General features: G+C 33.5%; 2 protein-coding genes and 1 non-coding gene across 7 annotated transcripts; 2 read left to right on the top strand and 1 right to left on the bottom strand.

Annotated features, from left to right (window-relative positions):
- Positions 1-2,454: 2,454 nt before the first annotated feature.
- Positions 2,455-24,982, top strand: LOC103938043 (agamous-like MADS-box protein MADS2). 5 transcript variants are annotated; one of them, XM_048589715.1, is made up of 9 exons: positions 2,549-2,567; positions 2,604-2,822; positions 5,940-6,018; positions 6,190-6,251; positions 6,436-6,535; positions 6,817-6,858; positions 6,991-7,032; positions 7,191-7,339; positions 7,595-7,894. In XM_048589715.1, exons 2-9 carry the CDS (start codon positions 2,638-2,640, stop codon positions 7,680-7,682), a joined length of 747 nt encoding a protein of 248 aa, XP_048445672.1. In that variant the 5' UTR covers positions 2,549-2,567; positions 2,604-2,637; the 3' UTR covers positions 7,683-7,894. The 5 variants fall into 5 exon arrangements, with proteins under 5 accessions (XP_048445676.1, XP_048445673.1, XP_048445674.1 ...); XM_048589716.1 differs by lacking the exons at positions 7,191-7,339; positions 7,595-7,894 and adding exons at positions 24,338-24,486; positions 24,740-24,982 and having other exon boundaries at positions 2,457-2,822; XM_048589714.1 differs by having other exon boundaries at positions 2,462-2,822.
- On the bottom strand, positions 8,107-8,209 carry LOC125479886. The gene has a single exon (XR_007260345.1). It is a non-coding gene; the product is annotated as a U6 spliceosomal RNA (small nuclear RNA).
- On the top strand, positions 19,689-24,334 carry LOC125479777 (MADS-box protein EJ2-like). Its single transcript, XM_048589720.1, has 5 exons — positions 19,689-20,031; positions 23,363-23,441; positions 23,613-23,674; positions 23,861-23,960; positions 24,238-24,334. Exons 1-5 carry the CDS (start codon positions 19,847-19,849, stop codon positions 24,304-24,306), a joined length of 495 nt encoding a protein of 164 aa, XP_048445677.1. The 5' UTR covers positions 19,689-19,846; the 3' UTR covers positions 24,307-24,334.
- Positions 24,983-24,998: the final 16 nt, after the last annotated feature.

The raw sequence follows: 24,998 nt of genomic DNA on the forward strand, positions 1-24,998 counted from the left end.
ACTAAAACATACTTTTACTTCAAAAGTTGTGCGCGCGTGCACACACACACACACACACACATATATATATATATGAAAGGATTTGGGGTGAAAAAGGAGGGTTTCACTTCGGTGCTATGTAACATTAAATGTTAGGAGTGTTGGATGGTCTTAATTCACATGACCACAATAAAAAGCAATAATCCAACTCAATTCAGGTCATTTAATACTCGTGCTATACAACATGGAAGAATTTTCAAAAAAAAAGAACTTAAAAAGTTGTTTTAGCTAGTCGACTGAAGATGCACTTATAGATAACTGAAGAAACTGGTGGCCTTGCCAAAGGTACATAGTTGCATAGTAAATAATAAAATGATGATGATGAACTGAAAATGGCTAAAAATTTGTTTCAAATGCTAGGTTTAAGATATATAAGAACTAAAAAAATTCAGACTCATCTAATTAACCCAACAATAGGAATCCCAAGGACATGCAAGAAGAACGTTAATAGCTAGCTCCATCTGCAATCCATAATTGTTCTGAAATACATACAAAAAGGGCCAATGAGGGAGCATTAATCTAGTTGATAAAGATCGTTCTCTTCGTTAGATAAGGCATTGATTCGAATTCCGTTACTGGCAATCCCCTTTGGTGGGCATATTGTAAAAACCAAAAAAAATTCTAAAATCCCCTCTGTAAGTCCTAAAAAAAACTTGTAATATGTTATGGCCTGAGATGGGGGCAGCATCCTCTTCCCTAAACTTTTAGCAAACAACAAAAAAGGACTAAATTTTGAGGAGCACCCATATAAATATATATATCACACCTGCTGGTCTTTAAGAAAAAATAAAGGCCTAAGCACCTTAGTAATAAATTGTGAAAATTAAGTTTCATGGTTGTACTGAAACTACTGTTAATGTAAATTCAATATTATTTACTGTTAGGGGTTTTGCAGAAAACATGGCTTCATTAAAAAAGAAAATGAAACTCCCTAAAACAATATAAAAAAGGAAACTTTGTTACCAATATACCGAATATATCTGACATAATTTAAGTGCTTCCCAGTTAGGAGTCGACGAGCGTTCATCCAAAAGTATGCAACTGTTACGGTTGTTGTTGGACATCCGATAGGCAATACATGGTAACCTAGAGGCTCTAGACATTGCACAGTGTTTGCTATTTGTTAATAGCATGTTTACAAAATATGAGTAAAGAAGTATTTTATTGTTTACTAACATATGAAATATGAAAAGTAAGAGTTTATCTTAAATTTGTAATTAAATACGTTGAAGTCAAAAAATCAGATTAGCTACGTTGAATCTGAAAATGATGAGTTTCTTCTAAAAATTCATAATCAAATACTTCAAAATTAATAATCAAATCAAGTAAAGAGCTACTCGATCTAATTCTCGTTCCCACATTTACCTATTTTTAAGTTTTCTTTCCCTTCATTCTTCAATTTTGTTAAGTAAACATACCCTAAAAATAAAGAAAATATAAGTCAGAAAAAATGGGTGATGCAGTGGAAAAGCTGGACCATGGGGTGAAACCAGGCAAATCACTTGTTTGTATGTATGGATGGATATTCGATACACACAACAACCCAAGAATATTTAATACATGTTTGTGTAATGAACAGTTCTAGGTAATAGCTACCAGGAAAGATAAAAGGGGCTTTTAGATTTTAGGGCTTCAATACGATTGTTTTTAGATTTTAACCTGAATGATTTTTAAAATCCAATATTAGTTCCTATTTTTAAAATTTACCATATTTAAGTAATTATAACACATTTCTTATTTTTAAACTTACCATTTGAAACTCTTTGCCCATCCATAATTAATGTTTTTTTTTTTGGGTGCTCCAATCACATTAATATATAAAAATTTATTCAAAATTCAAATTCTTATTATTAAAACAAATTCAACAACAAAAACAATTTATACATAACTTTCGGTACCGTATTTTATTCATAGGTACGGAAGTATCGGTATGAATATATCAGTACATTACTAATAACTTTAAGTACCTTATTTTACTCATAGGTACAGAAGTATCAATTCGTAAGTTTCGGTACGAATGTATCAGTACATTGTTTTTGGTACAAATTTATTGGTACGTAATTATAGTATCTAAACATACGTATGTACGTAATATGCATATACATATATAAGGACAAATTCATGCACACTGAAAAATATATGCATAATATATGAATTTTCTTGTTACGGGAACTTAGTAATAACTATCAATGATAAATAACATTTTTATTATTTATGGGAATCAATATATAGCCTACAAACAAAACACTCAATAATTATTCCAACCTATTCAATATTAAATTACAATTAAATGCCAAGGATTAGAATTAATTTTTAATCTTAGACAAGGTTTTATTCGAAAAGTAATCTTAGACACGGACTAGAATAGAATTTTCCAAATATAAAACCAAACACCAATACAAAGACCTTTTTCAGGGGTTTCCATTTTCTTCATATTGCACTCATCTTTTTATCCCTTTTCGTATATACCCTAAATAAACAGCCTCCTGAAAGAAAGTTTGTCTACCTCTGATCTTAACCGAGTCTATAGAGAGAGAGAGAGAGAGAGAGAGAGAGAGAGAGAGAGAGAGAGAGAGAGAGAGAGAGAGAGAGAGAGAGATGGGCAGAGGTAAAGTTGAGTTGAAGAGGATAGAGAATAAAAGTAACAGGCAAGTGACTTTTTCCAAGAGAAGAAATGGGCTGCTCAAGAAAGCTTTTGAGCTCTCAGTTCTCTGCGATGCTGAGGTTGCCCTCATTATTTTCTCTGGCCGTGGCAAGCTCTATGAATTCTCAAGCAGTTTAAGGTATATCTATCTATTTATCTATATATATATATATAATATTCCCTCTCTCTCCCCTCTAGGTATATATGTATAATATTTACATTTTTTAATATCAAGGATGCATTAATTTTACTTTGGATTTACGTATTTGATGAATGTCAGTGGCCCTTCTGTTATGTACCAGTGGCTGCATTAATTTTTCCGTCATTTTCTTTCTTCTTCTTGATTCATTCAGCTCAGATATATGTTGATCCGTTCCAAGTTATCACTTTAAGCAAGAAGATGCTTTCGAAGTTATCGCTTTTCTTATAATTAAAGATCTAAACTCTTTTATTTCTCATCTTTCTTAATTTTATTTCTTTTTAGAACACTTTTTTCTCTTGGATTATGCAGGTTATATATGGTAAAAGATAATTTACTAGGTTTTGAAACAATGGAATCAAATTTACTGGTTTGTTAGTGGTGTTTCCCAATCTTTTCCTATATAGTTTAATTAAATTGATCTTTGATCTTTTATATTTAATTAGTTTTAAAGACTAATTTACCCAAATTTAAAGAAATGGAATTTGTAAATTTAATTTTTTTTTTTTTAAGCTCTGAAATTGTTAACCTATCGATGTATTAGACACGCTTAAAGTTTCCCAAGTAATTTTTAGGTTTTGCAAAATTTTGATTTCGCTTTTTGTAATTGCTACTTATTAAACATAGGATTCTGCTAATTTGAACAACTTTGCTGAATTGGGAACCATTTTGTACTTTTTTTAGACACATGTGGTTTATTGTTTTTAATACTATTTTTATGTGTGCGTCTGTGTGTGTTTTCTTTTAATCTTTTAAAAATAACAATTTGATCCAGAAATAACTAACAAGATAATTACTGAGTCTTTGATCATTTTTTTTATGAGGAATGCCAAGGAGACTCTCAAAGCGATTCTATATAGACTTTCTGCTACCTCATATTTTTGGCATATGTTTTACAATATTTGTACAGGAATCAACATTAAACTGTGAGGTGGCATGGAGTCCATGGAGAGTCCCTCTTTGAGAGATCCCCTTAGCATTTCTCTATTTTTATTGTCACCAGCGGCACTTTTATTTTCAGATGCATTTTGTTGAGAATGAGTCCCACAATGATAGGAGGAAGAACCTTGCATGTGCTTATAAGTAAGCTGAAGTACTACCCATATTGCCGATTGGTTTTATGGTGAAATCTCAACTTTTTTCATAATATCAGAGTAGGTTGTCCACATGTTAGGCTCATGAGAGGGCGTGGGCTTATAAATAAATTGAGCTATTCCCCATTTTGCCAATTGGTTTTATGGTAAAATCTCAACTTTCTTCACATTTTTACCCACCACTCTTGAGTGGAGGTAGTACTCACCACTTTATTAATTACTATTTGATGAGTTTAAATTTTGATATTTGTATTTATTCACTACATAAATCTTAAAAATTTAAATTAATATTACGATAATAATTAGACTAACGAGCATCAGTACCACTTGTAGTAAGCAAAAATATTCTGCTAATGGGAGAGACCAGTAATAATACCGGTCACTGTTATGATTCGGTGCCAGATTGATTTGATGTTTAATTTTTATACATCCAGTACTTTGTGCTGCAATTAAAATATTATTTTCAGTAAGAGAAGGACAAAGGTCTGCCTCTTTGTTTCAAAACTGCGAAAGGTCATGCAAAAACCTTGGAGAAAGATTTTAATAAATTTGGACTATGATGATAATTCTTTTAAAGTGTGAATAACAGTTTTTATTACAATTTAGTGATACTTTGAGCAGTCTTGTTTTAGCACCCTTATTATACTGATTGCTACTTGTTCTATAAAATAATACGATGACTTTGTATTTTTAACATCATTAGTTATTAAAATTTAATAGTCGCAAATGTATGTTTATTAAAGTTGATTATAGCAGTGTGCTTCATTTTCTGAATCTAAATTCGAATCTTTTTTGTGGTTTAGACAAATGTAGTGTAATTATCTCATTGTTTGTTAAAGAAAAAAAAAGAACTTAGTAGTGTAAGACTTGGTCTTCAGATTTTCTACAATGTTAATGCGGTTACAATTATTAGATGGATGAATTTACTTCTTTTTTTATTGAGGTATAACTTAATTAATATTAATGCATTTGATTGTCATAATTCAGCGAATTCCGATCACATTCTAAATTACATGATCACTGTATGATGCTTGTAGGTTCTCTCATCAGTACTCAAGTACTGCATATATTTCCTTCTTTTGTTTAATCGTCTATTCATAGTGATAGGTATTGGCTAATTGTTTACAACAACATACTGAAAAGTGTATTGCAGACATTAAGTTTATATATATAGTTTTTGTTATTATGTCTGTTTTGAAATGGAAATGATGGCAAGATTTTACTAGAAAAATGCCAAGCTAACTTCGGGTTTCAAACTTTTTCAAGTAATAAGAGTTGCCACCCTTATTTTAGGGTTCCAAGCAAGCAACCAACTATGTACAAACATGAAACTGAAAACTCAGAATTTCTCCTTTTTTTATGTAGTATACAAATGCATGTCGCTTTAAGCCAATATATATACGAGGTATATATCTAGCTGACAGACAACATAGCACTGGATGGTGGCTCATTCATGTTATTTGAACTGTTAAATGTTGTTGAACTTTGTTTATTATTGGTTAATTAAATTTAACAAATGTTTGTTTCTTGAAATTGAGAAGATTTGTTCGAGGAATCTCCCGATTTCGTTTAGGATTCTTCTAATTGTTATGAGAAGAAAGTACGCTATAATGGTATGTCAAAGACCAAGCCTCAAGAATTTTGGTTCTCTCTAACCACTATAAGCCAGAAGAGAGTAATTTATATATTGTTTAGCTCACCTAATCCTTCATCACCTTTCTCGTTTGGACTTTGCATTAATAATATATTGTTCCTATAAGATAATGTGTGTTTGTTTACATATCTAAAAGCTTAATATTTAATCTTTTTTGTTTTCTTCCTCTGAATCTACATTTTTTTAATTGTGGATCATCCAATGATCTATTAATTATTCTAGAAGTTTCCAATCATTTTTTTTTTTTTTTTTTTTTTTGTGATTAAAAATGTAGTGATCTTACTGTATTTTTCAATTGTTCATCTTTAGCATGATGAAAACGCTTGAAAAGTACCAAAGATGCAGTTATAGTTCCGTGGACGCCAACCGACCAGCCAACGGGAGTCAGGTAATTAATTAAGCTGGAGTACTATTATGAGAACCAAAACAATCCAACCTTACCGATACATTCAATCAGTATTTGTTTGCGTGTATAATATTAGAGTTTATTGATGATCGAGAATCCTAGCTAGAAATTGTGACCTAATGACAAAGTTGTTTTTAATTTGTCCCCAAGCAGAACAGCTATCAGGAGTATTTGCAGCTGGAGACAAGAGTTGAGGTCCTCCAACAATCTCAAAGGTAGTACTGTTTACATGCATAATTTTCCTTAATAACCTTTCTCAGCTTCCAACTCGTCGGTTTGAGAGTGAACGCTCTGCGTCCTACATCGTTCTACTCCAACGAGCTAATATTACCTAATCCTCTATTTTGTATAACAAAATCAAGTAGATTGATGACGGTCCTGAATTAACTAATATCGCAGAAACCTTCTTGGGGAAGATTTGGCCACCCTGAACAAAAAGGAGCTTGAGGAGCTTGAGCATCAACTGGAGACCTCCTTGAACAAAATTAGGTCAACAAAGGTAATTAGTTAATTAACTCAAAGAGTTTTGGTTTCACCTACTGAAGCGTTTTGAAAATTGGTGGCTTAACCCTAACAAACCTGGGCCTTCACTCCTTGAGCTATATGCTTTTATGTAGATAGACTGAGGGCCTGAGGCATATAAATTATATAGGTATATATCTTCCTATGATATTAGAATACTAGCGAGAATTGTTCATTCCAACTTACAGTTCATGGTGATGCATCTTCAAGAGATGAATGATTTTCTGATAATTTTTGTCGTCACTTGTTATTGATCAGACTCAATTTATGCTTGATCAGCTTTCTGATCTTCAAAACAGGGTAAGTCATGAATGAATCTCGTTTTAACATCATTGATCGATACACTTTAACAATATACGCATGCATGTTTTCGTCTTTCTACGTGTGTGTGTATATACATAATGTCTGGCCTTGCCTATTGTTCTTGAGCAGGAACAAATGCTAGTTGAAGCTAACAAAGCCTTGAGGAGGAAGGTAATAAACAAATTAATGATTATGCTTTACAAAATTAAATTTGTTTATATCTGATCATTACTTAAAGGAATTATTCATCAAATTTGTTTAGGGTTGAAACCATTCAGCTTTTTTCTTCCAAGTATATTATTTAAATGTATGTATAATTGAACATACAGCTGGAAGAAACAAGTGAGCAAGCTCCACAATTTATGGCATGGGAAGCTGCTGGCCATGGCCACAACAATATTCAGCAAACTTGGCTTCCTTCCAACTCAGAAGCCTTCTTCCATCCCTTGGGAGGAAACAACTCCACTTACCAAATTGGGTAACTAATCCCACCCTTTTAAAAAAAATAAACTCCATTAATTATTTTTGTATTAATCAACATCACTTTCTTTTGAGAATTAATTACGACAAAGTCCTTGCAACTCAAGTGTTGTCTCACTTAATCTTTTGAAATTCAAATTGTGTTATTTAAAAAGTTAAGAGACACAATTTGAGCTTCCCAAAAAACAAGTGAATAAATTCACTAATCTTTTTCTTTTTCTTACTACTTTGCATAAATTCACTGGGTATGCAGATGCACCCATTTGGGTTCACATAATGGAATGAATGTTGGAAATCCGGGCCAGCATGATAATGGATACATTCCTGGGTGGATGCTTTGACTTTGATTCTGCCTAATAATAATATCCATCGAGATATATACGTGGAGAATGAAATTTGCAAGGGATCATGTTGATCAAGCTTTTATTTTATTTTTTGTTGTGATCTGTTATTTCTCTGCAACTTGAAACAATAAGAATATATACATGTTTTGTAAGTTGAATTGACGTCACTGAAAAACTTCTATGAAATATATGAAACTTATTTGCATAAAGTCTTACAAATATCCTTTTGATTACAGTTTGTATCTTAAATTTGTCAATTGCTAGAATTTAAAATTTTTACTTTTACATTTTAGTGACACAAAACAAACCCTTGAGTACCCAAATTTCCTTATGAAACTTTGCGTAATATCGTAATCACATTTATAAACCAATTAGTTATTAGTCTAGTTGTACATTTTTCAAAACAATGAAAAAGTTCTCAAGTTTAAATCTTTCTTTCTTGATTTATGCGTATCATTCTTGTGCAACGGCCATACTAATCTTCTCTGTATCGTTTCAATTTTGTCGGATGTTCCCAAAAGGACAGTTTAATCTTTGTTTCACGATGATCAAAACAATGACCTACTAGGAAAAAATAATGACATAGAAAACTAAATAATGAGAAACCTTGATGATGGGCTCCCAGCCTTACTTCTGAACCCAAAGCCTTTGAGAAAGCTTTACCCAATGGTCAAACTAAACTGTCGTGAAAGTATTTTAAATTGACAAGAAAAAACAGGGAGATAATTGTTTCCTACAAAAAAATGAGAAATGATTTGACTTTGTGTGCAATAGAGTACACGGCTCTAGCTACTGATTAATCATGCATTTGCATAAGCTGTAATCAATAACTTAAAATATCAAGAACATCCACGAGTCAACCTCATATTTTCTTTCCAATTTCAAAGTCCCAACTTGTAATGGTGCATGGGAACCACAGTTTTTTTTTTTTTTTTTTTTTTCATGTGGTGGGAACAATAACTATTTGGTTACATGCTTAATTAGGAGAAGACAACTGATTTGTCCAGCGTCTTATTTAATTACAAGACATTTTCGTTTTTCGGAAATTCCGATAACCTTCAACCGTCGATATCGACATAAATTAACTTGGATCCCTTCATTTACAGAAGTGCATGTCTCTTTAGTGAAACTAATGTTAACCAAAAAGTTGATCAAATGGCCGGGCATTTGTCTTCCTATCAAAAAATGGACATTTATCAATCCATCATCTTATAATGATCTAACCTTGTCTCTCACCTTTCGCATCCTAATACCTTTTTTCCTTTGTTAAAATCACTCAGCGTTCAATGTGCCAAATGTCATAATTCGTAACACCTTACTTCGCCGAGAAGGCTAATAAGATGACCTCTGTCAATAAGGATTCAGAAACCCTTCTCGACCGAGACTTGGATAGATAACCAGTTGGCCTCGACGCAATGCTGTTTATCCAAACTGAAGGTGCTCCTCGATCGGCTGATTTACGGCAACAGTGCTGTTTATCCAAACTGAAGATGTTCGTCGGTTGCCTTCACAGTGCTGTTTATCTAAACTGAAGGTGTGTTGGCAGAAAAAGAAAATAAAAATTCTCAAGATGTTTGAGAGGTTTGGGCAGTGCAATTGTGTGTTGAAGTGGAGGGTCCTCGATTGTTGCATGGTGCCTTGTATTTATAGCAACAAATCCTCCTTAAGATCGAGCTGAAACCACATCTGGATTAGGACTTCTTATTCTGTTCCAACTCTATCTCGACCAATCCTACTCCTATTAGGACTTTGATCTCACCCCTTTTTGAGGTCATATTCATTGCTGGTCGAGAATCCTTATTGCACTAGGACCCCTTATCGTATTAGGACTTCTTCGACCCTTCTACTCATCCAAACTACTCCTTCTTGCAATAGAACTCGACCACCTTTGCTGAATAGCCCGGGGCCACCAGGTAGCCCACATAGTACACTTGGAAAAGCTTTGGGCCGAACCGACGCTCGGCCCAATAACATTTTGGGCCCAAACAACACCCATATTTATTTATGTCGTTTGAATATTCTTTGTTTTTTCGATCTAAAAGTTGTAAATAAATGAGTGTGCATGAGGACAATAAATATGTGTAGAAAATCATTTTCCTTGTCTAAATGATTTTGCTATTGGCATACACATAATAGTCATTACAGTACTGTAGGTGGCTTCAATTCAATTCTCTTACACTAGGGTTGGCTCCTTACAGTTCTCCACACATGCGATTCACCAATCACATTAATTTGCAAATATCATTTAAAAAAATACGTAATTTGAAAAACTATTGTTTGTTACTTTGAGTATAACCAATTCACTTATATTAGCAATCCAATTATGCCTGATCATCGTGTTTCACCGCCTTCAAATAGTTTTTCTTGTGGTGTTTTTTTCTAGGGGTTTTCACTAGTTTTTGATATATTGTGGTTGGAAGGCAGCAACATGCAGCTGCTATCAGGTTTTAGTTTTTGGAGTTGAACTGCTGTTTATTTCCTTTCCTTTTCAGTCAGAGTCTTCTCCTTACCTGATTCGGCCAATCAAGGAGGTTCAAGCATGGAAAAGAAAACACAAGATACCTAACTCTTGCGGTGCAAATTGGGTTGGGCACAGCCCACGTGAAAAAGAAACCCTAGCTAATTTAATTAATCGACTGTCGGCGCAGAGAGAGAGAGAGAGAGAGAGAGAGAGAGAGAGAGAGGGAGGGAGGGAGGGAGGGCCACAGGGGCCAGAGACGAAAACAAAGCTAGAAACACACACATAAAAACACACGTACAACACCTTCCTACTGATCATATTTTCACTTTTTTCTTCGGGTTATTGTTTAAGTACGTGGGTACTATATATATCGAGTATGTGCGTATTTATACACAAATGTTGTCGATTTTTGCCATGGCAGAAAATGGTTTACCAAAATAGTAAAATTGCGGGGCATGTGTGTCTCTCTGTTTGTATTTTACAGTGAAAAAAAGGATTGCACCAGAACAATCACCACTGTAATTACAGATTCCTCTTTCGGAGAGGTTAGTTATAACTTTAATCCCCAAAAAAGTAAAATTAGTAAATAAATACATTGATGATTATAATATAGAAAAAATGATTCAAACCCTTTTTTCCCTCCTTGCAAGCCCCTCATGAAGAAGTTAATCTAACATTAAAATGACAGTTAATCCAACATAAAGATGACGGTGAATCTAACGTATGTCATTATGCATTTTAAGTTTCTCAAATGACATTGCATAGTTTGTTTGAAATATTGCCACGTTGTCGTTTTTGTTTTATAGAAGTCTCTCCCCCCTCATGATATTTCATTTTTATTTTGGAAAGTAATGAAGTTTGAGTACTGCCATTTGGGTAAATAGTTTTCACACCCCCATTTCTCCCATCTACACACCCTTGATTATTTTAATCATTAAACTAAATAAATCAAATAAAAACTAAATAGACAAAAATAAATATGAGTGTGCATAATAAAACAAAAAAATGTGTGAACAAGCTCATTATCAAATTTCGTTAACATGTTGGTACAAAGAATAGAATCTCTCAGTCAGTTATCACTTTTACCTTTTTGTTTCTAGGTAAGAGAATCTCTCACTTTCAAATTTTTGACCATTTTATTAATTTTAAATTAATATATTCACATCACATGGTGAGTTATAATCAAATTTTCCAGCATAATGCCCCACACTTTGTGTGTGATAACATATGTTTTTAAAATGAGAGGGAGAAAAATGAGGGAATGTGGAATGGGAGAGAGAAGTTTGTATTTTTATATTTTATTTTTTAAATTAAAGGATATTAAGATTAGTTGTGGGTGAGGTTTAAAAAAAAGCCTATAAAATTTAGTTTGTGTGAATTTACTTAACTGCCCATGATTTTATTTTATGATAGAATTCTAAATTATCTTTTCACTATTTTTGGTTAATAAAGAGAATTTTATTAATATGTAATTTAGACAACAATAGTACGTAGACGCGCATGCATCTTCCAAGTCATGGATAAAGAGTTGTTTTTCCGGTCAATTCATGGGTTGTAAAAATGGCAAGTCCATAGTCCAAATTTTAAGCGCATAGCTTAAACATTATTTGACATAAAAAGGGAATTAACATTATTGTTGACTAACTTCGCCTTGTTTTACCAAGTATAGTAAATAAAATATTTTCTTGACAGAAATATGGTAAATAGATTTATAAGTTTTTCTAGTTACGAATTATTTTCCTCAAAAAAGAAGTATTAATGCCTTAAGATATTTTACCTGCCCTTGATTTCATTTGAATTTTGGAAAATGTGCAAAACTCTAGCTAGAATAGCATATATTTTAGTAAATAAAATCCATTTTTTGAGTTAAACCCATTATCAATATTACCGTTGATAACGTGATGAGAAATTTTAGCAACCCTTACATTTACCTTTCATTTGGACATTGTCACTTCTTCAAATAACACGTGTCATTTTTAACACAAAAACAAGACATTTAATGTTCAAAATATATTTTGTATTTTTCATTGTTAATTTCTAGCCAAAATATTGTTATTTGTGTAATAAAATAACGTGTGTCACTTGAATAAGTGAAAAGTTCCAAATACAAAGATTAGTGCAAAGTTCCTAGCACTTCCAATAGTTTTGCGGCTTGAGTTGCTCTTTTCTTTTATTTCCACTTGGTTTTACTCGGACAAGATTAACCTATTACAATACATATACATGACCTCTCTATACACTCTTTTGGTGATTGCTATCGTAAATAAATCTATTCATCACAGTTAAAATAAATATTTAAATGCGTCTTTAATGCATCGGAAAATTTAAATTTAAATCTTATATTTAAGTCTAAATACGAGTTTAAGATTATCCAATTCATTGGAGACTTAAAATCTATATATAAGTCTCTGGCAAAGTAGAGACTCAAATGTGGGTTTCAATGTGATATTCGAGGTGGTTGCCACCAATCATGAAGCTATACATACAATTCTACACATTCACACTTTTGCTATAAGACAAATGAGAATTCCACTACACCTTTTATCAAGTGAAAATGACCACACACCCTTCTTCTTCCACGTGTCCTCTCAAAAGAATTCAAACACAACTTTGCATGAAGGAAATTAAGAAAAACGATAAAGCTGTCAATTTGTGGGTGGCTAGGTATAGAAAAGAATGAGGATTCTCTCCGGATCTTCATCATTTAATTATATCTATTCATCGTATATCGTGTAATCAAAAATTATTTTAATTTTTTTATTTAAAATTGAACATAAATAGTACCTGACGAAAGCTTATTGCACGATAAACGATGAACGAACACGATTGAAAAATTTATAGAATTCTTACAAAGAGAATCCGAAAATGATCCTCATTCGATAGAAAAGGAGCCATTCGATCATATACATTGGAGAAAGGAACCCACCACCCCACATTTTTTGTGTCCAACCCTTCTCTCTTGTCAAAGAGAGGAGAGCCGATACACTTTGGCATTGTGTTGTTCTATCTTTCAGGCAATTATGGTCCCTCTATTATTGATGGGAAAAGATCGGACTGACTGAAAGAGAAGACAACTCAGTCATAATCCTCCAAAAAAAATTGATGGAATGGCCACGGCTAAGATCATATATATTCATACCTATTTTCTTGTATCATCTCTTGACTTTTTCATGGAAGTAATATTTCAAAATTTACAGATAGAAGCAAACCCAGCAGGTAGATTAGTTTCAACTTTTTTCTTTCCAAAACACACTGAAAAATACATGCATGGCCAAGTAGTGGACAAACTAGTAGTAGTACTGCCATTACTAGATCTTTTGGATAACGAACTATATGAATACTGGAAGACATGAATGTAGCCAAGTTGGCTAGTGTAAAGATATCAAATGAAACTATGATGAAGAAGTTTTTCATTGATGGGAACATTCAATGAATTAGAGAGAGAGAGAGAGAGAGAGAGAGAGAGTATAACTCTCGTACATAACAACACTAACAATTTTTCACAATCTCAGCAATCCATTCTTTACTCTGGCATCCCCCTTGATGTCACGGTTGGAGCAGCGAATCTTGTACATAAAAATACTTGACAATTTGTCACAATCTCAATACCCTATCCTGCTCTAGCAACCCTCCCCCACCCCCCCCCCCCCCGGCCGCCGATGTCGTACGTGGAGCAGTCAAGCATGAGATTGTTGCAAAGAATGGAGCACATTGTTTTAAAGGTGTAGGCCTAGCGTTAAGTTTGAATCATTCTCTCCGTAATTTAGATTGAATTAAATTATTACTCAAATCAAGACTTGGAAGACTTAGAAGAGGATTAAGATGGTGGATATAGCAATTGCTTGGCACATCCCAAACTCATGTAGTAGGGTCAAAACTGGCCCAACATCCCTTTCTTTCAAATTACCTCCCATTGTTGCTCCTACCCAATTTCTAAAGGCTGTAATACCCTAGAACCGGAAGTTTTGTTTCAACCTTCATCTGAAAAGGAACCCAAACCTCTATTGGGCCTTTTGGCTGAAGTAAGTAAAGCACAACTTTTAAAAGAGAAAAATAAAAACATCTACAAATGATATGAAAAAAGAATAACACACACTCAAGGGATCCAATCATCCAAAGCCATTAATCACACCATGAATAGTTTATGTGGGGACATGCTGCGCCCGACATAATACAGTGAAGTTGGGGTAGGAAATTTTTCATTTCATTTGATTGGATTGATATTCACCCCAGATCCTTGTAAGCGGAGCTCAAAGATCTCGAAATCTAGACCACTCAATTTCAATCTTACAATCTTCATTAACTCATTTTACTAGCTCATCTCATAAAATTCTAAAAACTTGAACGGTCAAGATCTCTTTATCTCTCTTAAACGGCCTAAGTTTCAGAGTTTTTAGGTTCCAGACATTGATATTCAAAGAGATCTCAATCACATTTGATGTGCCCCTTCACTAGCTTACATTTTGGCTGCTCTCAAATGGAAAGTGAACTAGTGAAGTTGGGTAGGAATTCAGGATATTTTTCTTATTTAAGCAGATAATAAAAAAATCTCCTTCTTTTTGTTACATCATAAGAGTCAATCAAATCCTAGACTCCGTATGCTACTATCTCGTTACTCTACAACCCCCTTAATACTTTGGCTAAGAGTTCAAACGTCAACCTTCTTTTTCGCCCCAAAGCATTTTTGTTGAATTTGTTGTTTAGGTCATATTAGTCTTATGTGTGTCAAGTTATATACTTGAGTCAGATACAATACACATACTATATAAGACCAAGTCCGAGGCCAAAATCGTCTTCAAAATATCCATTCTATTGAAAAAGATTCTTTCAAAACCTTATGAATGTTAATAATGAATCTCATATTGATAGAATGAGAGACCTAGTATAGACTTATAAGTAAGTTATGTTACTCCTTATATTGATAGGAGGAGAGATCTACCTCAAGTTGTCTCATAAAAATTTTGAGCTGCTCACAAGCTCTACGAGCCAAATATACCAATGCTCAAGCTTGACTTCTTTACTAATCGAGCCAAACTAGGCTTGACTTGGTTCTTTCACCAACCAAGCTTTGACAAGCCAAACACGGGCAAAACTTGGTGCAAGCTCAACATGTTTCAAGTCAATTTACAGCCCTAATTACTAGTATACAATAGGCTTATTTACAACAACGCTGCCTAAACCTCATATCCACTCTTACTTTGCCCCTTGAAACTCATTTTTTCTTACTTAATCCCCCAGAAGAATATTACCTCTGTCAATATGCCCCATTTATGTACAAGTCTGCCAAAAATCTGCCAAACCATCTTATTTGGCACAAATGGGACTCACTTGCCTATTCCTTCGTTGCTTTCTCATCCTCCACCACAAAAGACTCCCTTAATACTTTTGCCTACTTGATTTGCCTATTTTATTGGCATTACACTTTTTATGAGTTAATTGAGTAGGGAACTTACCCAATCAACCATTAGAGTACAATTTTGCCTTTTTTTATTTGTCTACACCATTAAAGATGTTATAAGTGGCAACATGTTGTACCCTATACAATGAGATATTTTTCAGTATACTCAGAATACGAGACAGAACATCATTATACAATTCGAGAAAAGTTTTTTTATTTTATTTTTCAGTATCCCTCCAATTGTATAATGACAAGCAGTGTTCCACTCTGTGTTTCAGTAACAGTGAAAAATTTCTCCCAAACAGGTGATGGTCATTTGTACGATGATGGTTTTACCGTTGGTTAATAAGGTAGTTTTGTCCTTTGTTCGAATATTACCCAAGTTTTGGAGGCGTATATAGAGGACGGCGTTGGTAAAATACCTTTCTTCTCAGGAATAGGATCCTCTCTGTATCCTCTTTGTGGGCATTTGGAGGATTGATCAATCGTATCCGTTTATCGTACATCATGCGGTCAGAAATTATTTTAAATTTTAAATTAAATATAAATAGTACCTGATGAAAACTGACTGCACGATGTACAATGAACATACATGATTGATTAATCCCCGAATCCCCATAAAGAGGATCCGGAGAGGATCCTTGTCATTCTTCTCAAATATCAGAGTCACCTGCGAGTTGCACAAAAATTGAACAACAACGACTAGCAAGTTGACATGTCACTTGGCACTGTGACATCTAACTGCTTGACAAGTGATTAGCTCTTTTTATTGAGAGTGAATAATTCCATCAAGAAATAAAGTTCTATTATATGTTGATGAAAGTTAATCTTTAATTAAGTACACTTGCTTGGTTGCAATTTGCATGTGATCAAATATCTTAGTAAGTAGGATGTTGGTTTCTATCCATGCATTTTGTCTTCGAAACTCCCTCTCCTCTAAGTTGTTGTAATAGTGTCAAACTTCCCCCCTCTTTATAATAATAATTTTTTCTATTAAAAAAATTACATTTGGTTGAAAGTGTAATCATCTCACGTGTAATATTGTGGTTCCTTATTTGTGTTGAAGACTAAAATCCAGCTGCTACTTAGTATTACGGTCTAGTGGTATTCGTTTTTCTTGTAAGTGAGAGGTCTTAGGTTTAATTCTCGTCAAAGGTAAATTTTGAACCACATTATTTATAATCCATTGTGAGGATAAGCCCATCATCTCTCCTTTAGTGTAGATAATATAGTTTGTTCTAAAAAAAAAAAAAAAATTGACGAAAACCTAGCTAGCTATTCGTTGTGATACATAAGGATTATAGTAGAATAATATTATTCACACACTTATTTTTATCTTTCACGCATTCTTATTATTTTTTAGTCATTGATTTTCTTCAATTCATTCAATCCGACGGCCAAAAATTAATATTGATGTGTGAGAAGTAAAAATAGATGTGTGGATCTCACTAACGTTAGAGCAACTCCACCTTTGCCATTTGCCCTTGCAATTGGCTGATTCAATCCCCTTCCCTAACAAAAATAGCTCCAGCCCACCAAAATCAGTAGGGCTATTCGGTGGGCCCAACTCTCGCAGATTAAGTAGTTGGGCTATTCCCACATGCCTCTGTGCTTGAGGCGATATGACGTTATGCTGACCTCATCACAACATCACATGAAAAAAGACGTTTGCAGGTCAGGGTGTAGCACCAGGAGACGGTGGTCGAGGGAGGAGGCGGTCTTCTCGGAGACGATTCACTTGGCCTTAGGAGTGTTGCCACCGACGTGGAGGTAGAGCTTGATGGTGTTCCAACCTTGTGCGACGGGGGCAGCAGAAGAGGAGGAGGAAGGAGGAGGAGGAAGGAGAGTCGTACTTAAATTGAAGGGCTTTGAGCATAGCGCCGACGTTGTCGACAATTGAGTCTTGTGTTTTGAATTTGGGCTTTGAAGCAGCAGCTAGGAATTTTGGATTTGGGAAATGAAATTGGTTGAGAATTTTGAAAAATGTGGAGGGAAAAATGTGGAGGAAGAAGGACAAATGAAACGAGGGTTCAATAGACACAAAAAATAGAAAATAAAATGTTTTTTTTTTTTTTATTCACTAAGGTAGTAATTTCCTTAGCTCAATAACCTGGACAATAATTATCTTAGTGGGGTGGAGTTGCTCTTATAAAGATGCCAGCTAAGTTGACTTCAAATGGCACATATGGTACTTTTAGGAGTTGCTTAATAATATTTTTGTTTTTTCATTTTTTTTTTAACTGAAAACTCGTTTGGTAATTATTTTTAATTTTTAATTTTAAAAAGGATAAACACTAAAAATTAAAAGCTAAAATAGTTATCAAACCGGTAATTAATGTATCATCTAACTAGAGGAAAACTCTTATAAACCATGTTTCTCTTTTATTTCTTAATTTTCTTTCATCATATTTAATGAGATAGAAAAGAAAACAGGTATGAAATAAAGATATGCAAGTTTGTCGATTAAGCTATTCTACTCAAATTTAGATTAACCTCGAGTATTTAGTTGTTTCTTTAAAACTAAAACGTACTTTTACTTCAAAAGTTGCACATGTGAAAGGATTTGGGATGAAAAAGGAGGATTTCACTTCGGTGCTATGTAATATTAAATGTTAGGAGTGTTGGATGGTCTGAATTCATAGGACCACAATAAAAGCAATAATCCAACTCAATTCAAGTCATCCAAAACTCGTGCTACATAGCATGGAAGAATTTTAAAATTAAAAAAAAACTTAAAAAGTTTTTTTAGCTAGTCTACCGAAGATGCACTTATAGATAACTGAGGAAACTGGTGGCCTTGCCAAAGGTGCATAGTTGCATAGTAAATAATAAAATGATGATGATGAACTGAAAATGGCTAAAAAATTGTTTCAAATGCTAGGTTTAAGAAATATAAGAACTGACAAATTCAGACTCATCTAATTAACCCAACAATAGGAATTCCAAGGACATGCAAGAAGAACGTTAATAGCTAGCTCCATCTGCAATCCATAATTGTTGTGAAGTACATACAGAAAGGCCAACGAGGGAGTGTTAATTAAGTGGGTAATGATTGTTCTTTTTGTTAGTCAAGGCCTAGGTCGAATTCCGTTGCTGGCAATTATTCTTAGTAGGCATACTGTAAAAACCAAAAAATGTTCTAAAATCTCCTCTGTAAGTCCTCAAAGAGACTTGTAATATGTTATGGCTTGACATGGGTAGCATCCCCTCTCCTAAACTTTTAGCATACAAACACACAAAAAGGGACTAAATTTTGAGGAACACCCATATAAATATATATCACACCTGCTGGTCTTTGAAAAAAATAATAAAAGCCTAACCACCTTAGTAATAAATTGTCAAAATTAAGTTTCATGGTTGTACTGAATCTACTGTTAATGTAAATTCAATAATATTTATACTGTTAGAGGGGTTGCAGAAAACATTGCTTCATTAAAAAAGAAAATGGAACTCCCTAAAACAATATAAAAAAGGAAACCCTGATACCAGTATGTATATATCTGACATAATTTAAGTGCTTCCAAAAGTATGCAACTGTTAAGGTTGTTGTTGGACGTCCGATAGGCAATACAAGGTAACCTAGAGGCTCTAGACATTGCACAGTATTTGCTATTTGTTAATAGCATGTTTACAAAATATAAGTATAAGATGTATTTTATTTCTTAATTTTTATTCATGTTTACTCATATATGAAATATGAAAAGTAAGAGTTTTTCTTAAAGTCGTAATTAAATACATTGAACGTCAAAAAATCGGATTAGCTACATTCAGAAAATGATGAGTTTCTTCTAAAAATTCATAATCAAATACTTAAAAATCAATAATCAAATCAAGTAAAGAGCTAGTCGATCTAATTCTCGTTCCCACATTTACCTATCTTTAAGTTTTCTTTCCCTTCATTCCTCAATTTTGTTAAGTAAACATACCCTAAAAATAAAGAAAATATAATTAAGAAAAAATGGGTGATGCAGTGGAAAAGCTGGACCATAGAGTGAAACCACGCAAAACACTTGTTTGTATGTATAGATGGATATTCGATATACAAAACAACCCAAGAATATTTAATACATGTCTGTGTAATGAACAGTTCTAGCTAATAGCTACCAGGAAAGATAAAACCAAACACCAATACAAAGACCTTTTTCAGGGGTTTCCATTTTCTTCATATTGCACTAATCTTTTTATCCCTTTTGGTATATACCCTAAATAAACAGTCTCCTGAAAGAAAGATTGTCTACCTCTGATCTTAACCGAGTCTACAGAGAGAGAGAGAGAGAGAGAGAGAGAGAGAGAGAGAGAGAGATGGGCAGAGGTAAAGTTGAGATGAAGAGGATAGAAAATAAAAGTAACAGGCAAGTGACTTTTTCCAAGAGAAGAAATGGGCTGCTCAAGAAAGCTTTTGAGCTCTCAGTTCTCTGCGATGCTGAGGTTGCCCTCATTATTTTCTCTGGCCGTGGCAAGCTCTATGAATTCTCTAGCAGTTTAAGGTATATCTATCTATTTATCTATATATATATATATATATAATATTCCCTCTCTCTCCCCTCTAGGTATATATGTATAATATTTACATTTTTTAATATCAAGGATGCATTAATTTTACTTTGGATTTACGTATTTGATGAATGTCAGTGGCCTTTCTGTTGTGTAACAGTGGCTGCATTAATTTTTCACTCATTTTCTTTCTTTTTCTTGATTCATTCAGCTCAGATATGTTGATCCGTTCCAAGTTATCACTTTAAGCAAGAAGATGCTTTCTTAGTTATCGCTTTTCTCATAATTAAAGATCTAAACTCTTTTATTTCTCTTCTTTCTTAATTTTATTTCTTTTTAGAACACTTTTTTCTCTTGGATTATGCAGGTTATATATAGTAAAAGATAATTTACTAGGTTTTGAAACAATTGAATCAAATTTACTGGTTTGTTAGTGGTGTTTCCCAATCTTTTCCTAACTAGTTTAATTAAATTGATCTTTGATCTTTTATATTTAATTAAATTGATCTTTGTTACTGGTCTGTAATTTTTTTTTTTTTTTAAGCTGTGAAATTGTTAACCTATCGATATATTAGACACGCTTAAAGTTTCCCAAGTAATTTTTAGGTTTTGCAAAATTTTGATTTCGTTTTTTGTATTTGCTACTTACAAAACATAGGTTTCAGCTAATCTGAACAACTTTGCTGAATTGTGAACCATTTTGTACTTTTTTAGACATATTTGGTTTATTGTCACATCCCGGCCCGGGACGGATCACTTCCCGAGCCCGTTCCACCACCATAGCACGATATTGTCCTGCTTTGGGCTTACCATTCCCTTACGGTTTTGTTTTTGGGAACTCACGAGCAACTTCCCAGTGGGTCACTCATCATGGGATTGCTCTAGCCCCCTTCTCGCTTAACTTCGGAGTTCCTACGGAACCCGAAGCCAGTGAGCTCCCAAAAGGCCTCGTGCAAGGTAGAGATGAGAATATACAATACATATAAGGATCACTCCCCTAGGCGATGTAGGATGTCACATTTATTGTTTTTTATACTATTTTTATGTGTGTGTTTTCTTTTTTCTCTTTTAAAACCAACAAGATGAACATTTTGATTGATGGTGTTTTCCAGAAATAACTAACAAGAAAATTACTGAGTCTTTGATCATTTTTTTTACGAGGAATGCCAAGGAGACTCTTAGAAGTGCGATTCTACATAGATTTTCTGTTATGTCATATTTTTGGCATATGTTTTACAATATTTGTATAGGAATTAACATTAAACTGTGAGGTACTGGCAGGAAGTCCATGGAGAGTCCCTCTTTGAGAGATCCCCTTAGCATTTCTCTTCTTTTTTTTTTTTTATTGTCGTCAGCAGCACTTTTATTTTAGGACGCATTTTGTTGAGAATGAGTCTCACATTAATGGGATAAAGAACCTTGCATGTGCTTATAGGTAAGTTGGAGTACTACGCATATTGCCAATTGGTTTTATGGTGGAATCTCAACTTTCTTCATGGTTTCAGAGTAGGTTATCTCACGTGTTAGGCTTGTGAGGGGCGTGGGGTTATAAGTAAGCTGAGCAATTCTCCATATTGCCAATTGGTTTTATGTTGGAACCTCAATTTTCTTAACATTTTTTCTCACCATTATTGAGTGGTGGTAGTACTCACCAACTTATTAATTATTATTTGATAAGTTTAAATTTTAATATTTGTATTTATCAACTACAGAAATCTTAAAATTTAAACTAATATAACGATGAATAATATTTAAAATAGTGAACATTAATACCACTTGTAGTAAGCAAAAATATTCTGCTAATGGGAGAGACCAGTAATAATACCGGTCACTGTTATGATTCGGTGCCAGGTTGATTTGATGTTTAATTTTTCTGCATGCGGTACTTTGTGCTGCAATTAAAATATTATTTTCAGTAAAAGAAAGACAAAGGTCTGCCTCTTTGTTTCAAAGCTGCGGAAGGTTATGCAAAAACTTTGTAGAAAGATTTTAATAAATTTGGAGTATGATGATAATTCTTTTAAAGTGTGAATAACAGTTTTTATTACAATTTAGTGATACTTTGAGCAGTCTTGTTTTTAGCAATCTTATTATACTGATTGCTACTTGTTCTATAAAGAATACGATGATTATGTATTTTTAACATCATTAGTTATTAAAATTTAATAGTCCTAAATGTATGTTTATTAAACTTGACTATAGTTTAGACAAATGTAATATAATTCTCTCACAGTTTGTTAAAGTAAAAAAAAAATGAATTTAGTAGTGTAAGACCCGGTCTTCAGATTTTCTTCAATGTTAATGCAGTTACAATTATTAGGTTGATGAATTTACTTCTTTTTTATTGAGGTATAACTTAATTAATATTAATGCATTCGATTGTCATAATTCAGCTAATTGCGATCACATTCTAAATTACATGATCACTGTATGATGCTTGTAGTTTCTCTCATCAGTACTCAAGTATTGCATATATTTCCTTCTTTTGTTAAATCGTCTATTCCTTCTTTTGTTAAATCGTCTATTCATAGTGATAGGTATTAGCTTTTTTTTGTTATTGTATCTGTTTTGAAATGGAAATGAAGGCAAGATTTTACTAGAAAAATGCCAAGCTAACTTCGGGTTCCAAACTTTTTCAAGTAATAAGAGTTGCCACCCTTATTTTAGGGTTCCAAGCAAGCAACTAACTATATACATACATGAAACTGAAAACTTAGAATTTCTCGTTTTTTATGTAGTATACAAATGCAAGTTGCTTTAAGCCAATATATATACGAGGTATATATCTAGTTGACATACAACATAGCACTGGATGGTAGCTCATTCATGTTATCTGAAGTGTTAAATGCTGTTGAACTTTGTTTATTATTGGTTAATTCAATTTAACAAATGTATGTTTTTTGAAATTGAGAAGATTTGTTTGAGGAATTTCGTTTAGGATTCTTCTAATTATTATGAGAAGAAAGTACGCTACAATGGTATGTCAAAGAGACCAAGCCTCAAGAATTTTGGTTCTCTCTAACCACAATAAGCCGGAAGAGAGTAATTTATGTATTGTTTAGCTCACCTAATCCTTCATCACCTTTCCCGTTTGGACTTTGCATTAATAATATATTGTTCCTCTAAGATAATGTTTGTTGTTTACATATCTAAAGGCTTAATATTTAATCTTTTTTGTTTTCTTCCTCTGAATCTACATTGTTTTAATCGTGGATCATCCAATGATCTATTAATTATTCTACAAGTTTCCAATCCCTTTTTTTTTTTTTTTTTGTGATTAAAAATGTAGTGATCTTACCGTATTTTTCAATCGTTCATCTTTAGCATGATGAAAACGCTTGAAAAGTACCAAAGATGCAGTTATAGGTCCCTGGACGCCAACCGACCTGCCAACGAGACTCAGGTAGCTAATTAAGCTGGAGTACTATTATGAGGACCAAAACAATCCAACTTTACCGATCCATTCAATCAGTATTTGTTTGCGTGTATAATATTAGAGTTTATTGATGATCGAGAATCCTAGCTAGAAATTGTGACCTAATGACAAAATTGTTTTTAATTTGTCCCCAAGCAGAACGGCTATCAGGAGTATTTGCAGCTGGAGACAAGAGTTGAGGTCCTCCAACAATCTCAAAGGTAGTACTGTTTGCATGCATAATTTTCATTAATAACCTTTCTCAGCTTCCAACTCGTCGGTTTGAGAGTGAACGCTCTGCGTCCTACATCGTTCTACTCCAACGAGCTAATATTACCTAATCCTCTGTTTTATATAAAAAAAAATTAAGTAGATTGATGATCGTCCTGAATTAACTAATATTGCAGAAACCTTCTTGGGGAAGATTTGGCCACCCTGAACAAAAAGGAGCTTGAGGAGCTTGAGCATCAACTGGAGACCTCCTTGAACAAAATTAGGTCAACAAAGGTAATTAGTTAATTAACTCAAAGAGTGTTGGTTTCACCTACTGAAGCGTTTTGAAAACTGGTGGCTTAACCCTAACAAACCTGGGCCTTCACTCCTTGAGCTATATGCTTTTATGCGGATAGACTGAGGGCCTGAGGCATATAAATTATATAGGTATCTTCCTATGATTTTAGAATACTAGCTAGAATTGTTCATTCCAACTTACAGTTCATGGTGATGCATCTTCAAGAGATAAATGATTTTCTGATAATTTTTGTCGCCACTTGTTATTGATCAGACTCAATTTATGCTTGATCAGCTTTCTGATCTTCAAAACAGGGTAAGTCATGAATTAATCTCTTTTTAACATCATTGATCGATACATTTTCACAATACAGCTGGAAGAAACAATTGAGCAAGCTCCACAATTTATGGCATGGGAAGCTGCAGGCCATGGCCACAACAATATTCAGCAAACTTGGCTTCCTTCCAACTCAGAAGCCTTCTTCCATCCCTTGGGAGGAAACAACTCCACTTACCAAATTGGGTAACTAATTCCACCCTTTTAAAAAATAAACTCCATTAATTATTTTTGTATTAATTAACATCACTTTCTTTTGAGAATTAATTATGACAAAGTCCTTACAACTCAAGCGTTGTCTCACCTAACCTTTTGAAATTCAAATTGTGTTATTTAAAAAGTTAAGAGACACAATTTGAGCTTCCGAAAAAACAAGTGAATAAATTCACTAATCTTTTTCCTTTTCTTACTACTTTGCATAAATTCACTGGGTATGCAGATGCACCCATTTGGGTTCACATAATGGAATGAATGTTGGAAATCCGGGCCAGCATGATAATGGATACATTCCTGGGTGGATGCTTTGACTTTGATTCTGCCTAATAATAATATCCATCGAGATATATATGTGGAGAATGAAATTTGCAAGGGATCATGTTGATCAAGCTTTTATTTTATTTTTTGTTGTGATCTGTTATTTCTCTGCAACTTGAAACAATAAGAATATATACATGTTTTGCAAGTTGAATTGACGTCAG

This window comes from the organism of the source record quoted next, unplaced genomic scaffold, assembly GCF_019419815.1.
Source record: "Pyrus x bretschneideri cultivar Hongxiangsu unplaced genomic scaffold, Pyrus_bretschneideri_v1 Contig3, whole genome shotgun sequence".
NCBI classification, from domain to species: Eukaryota; Viridiplantae; Streptophyta; class Magnoliopsida; order Rosales; family Rosaceae; genus Pyrus; species Pyrus x bretschneideri.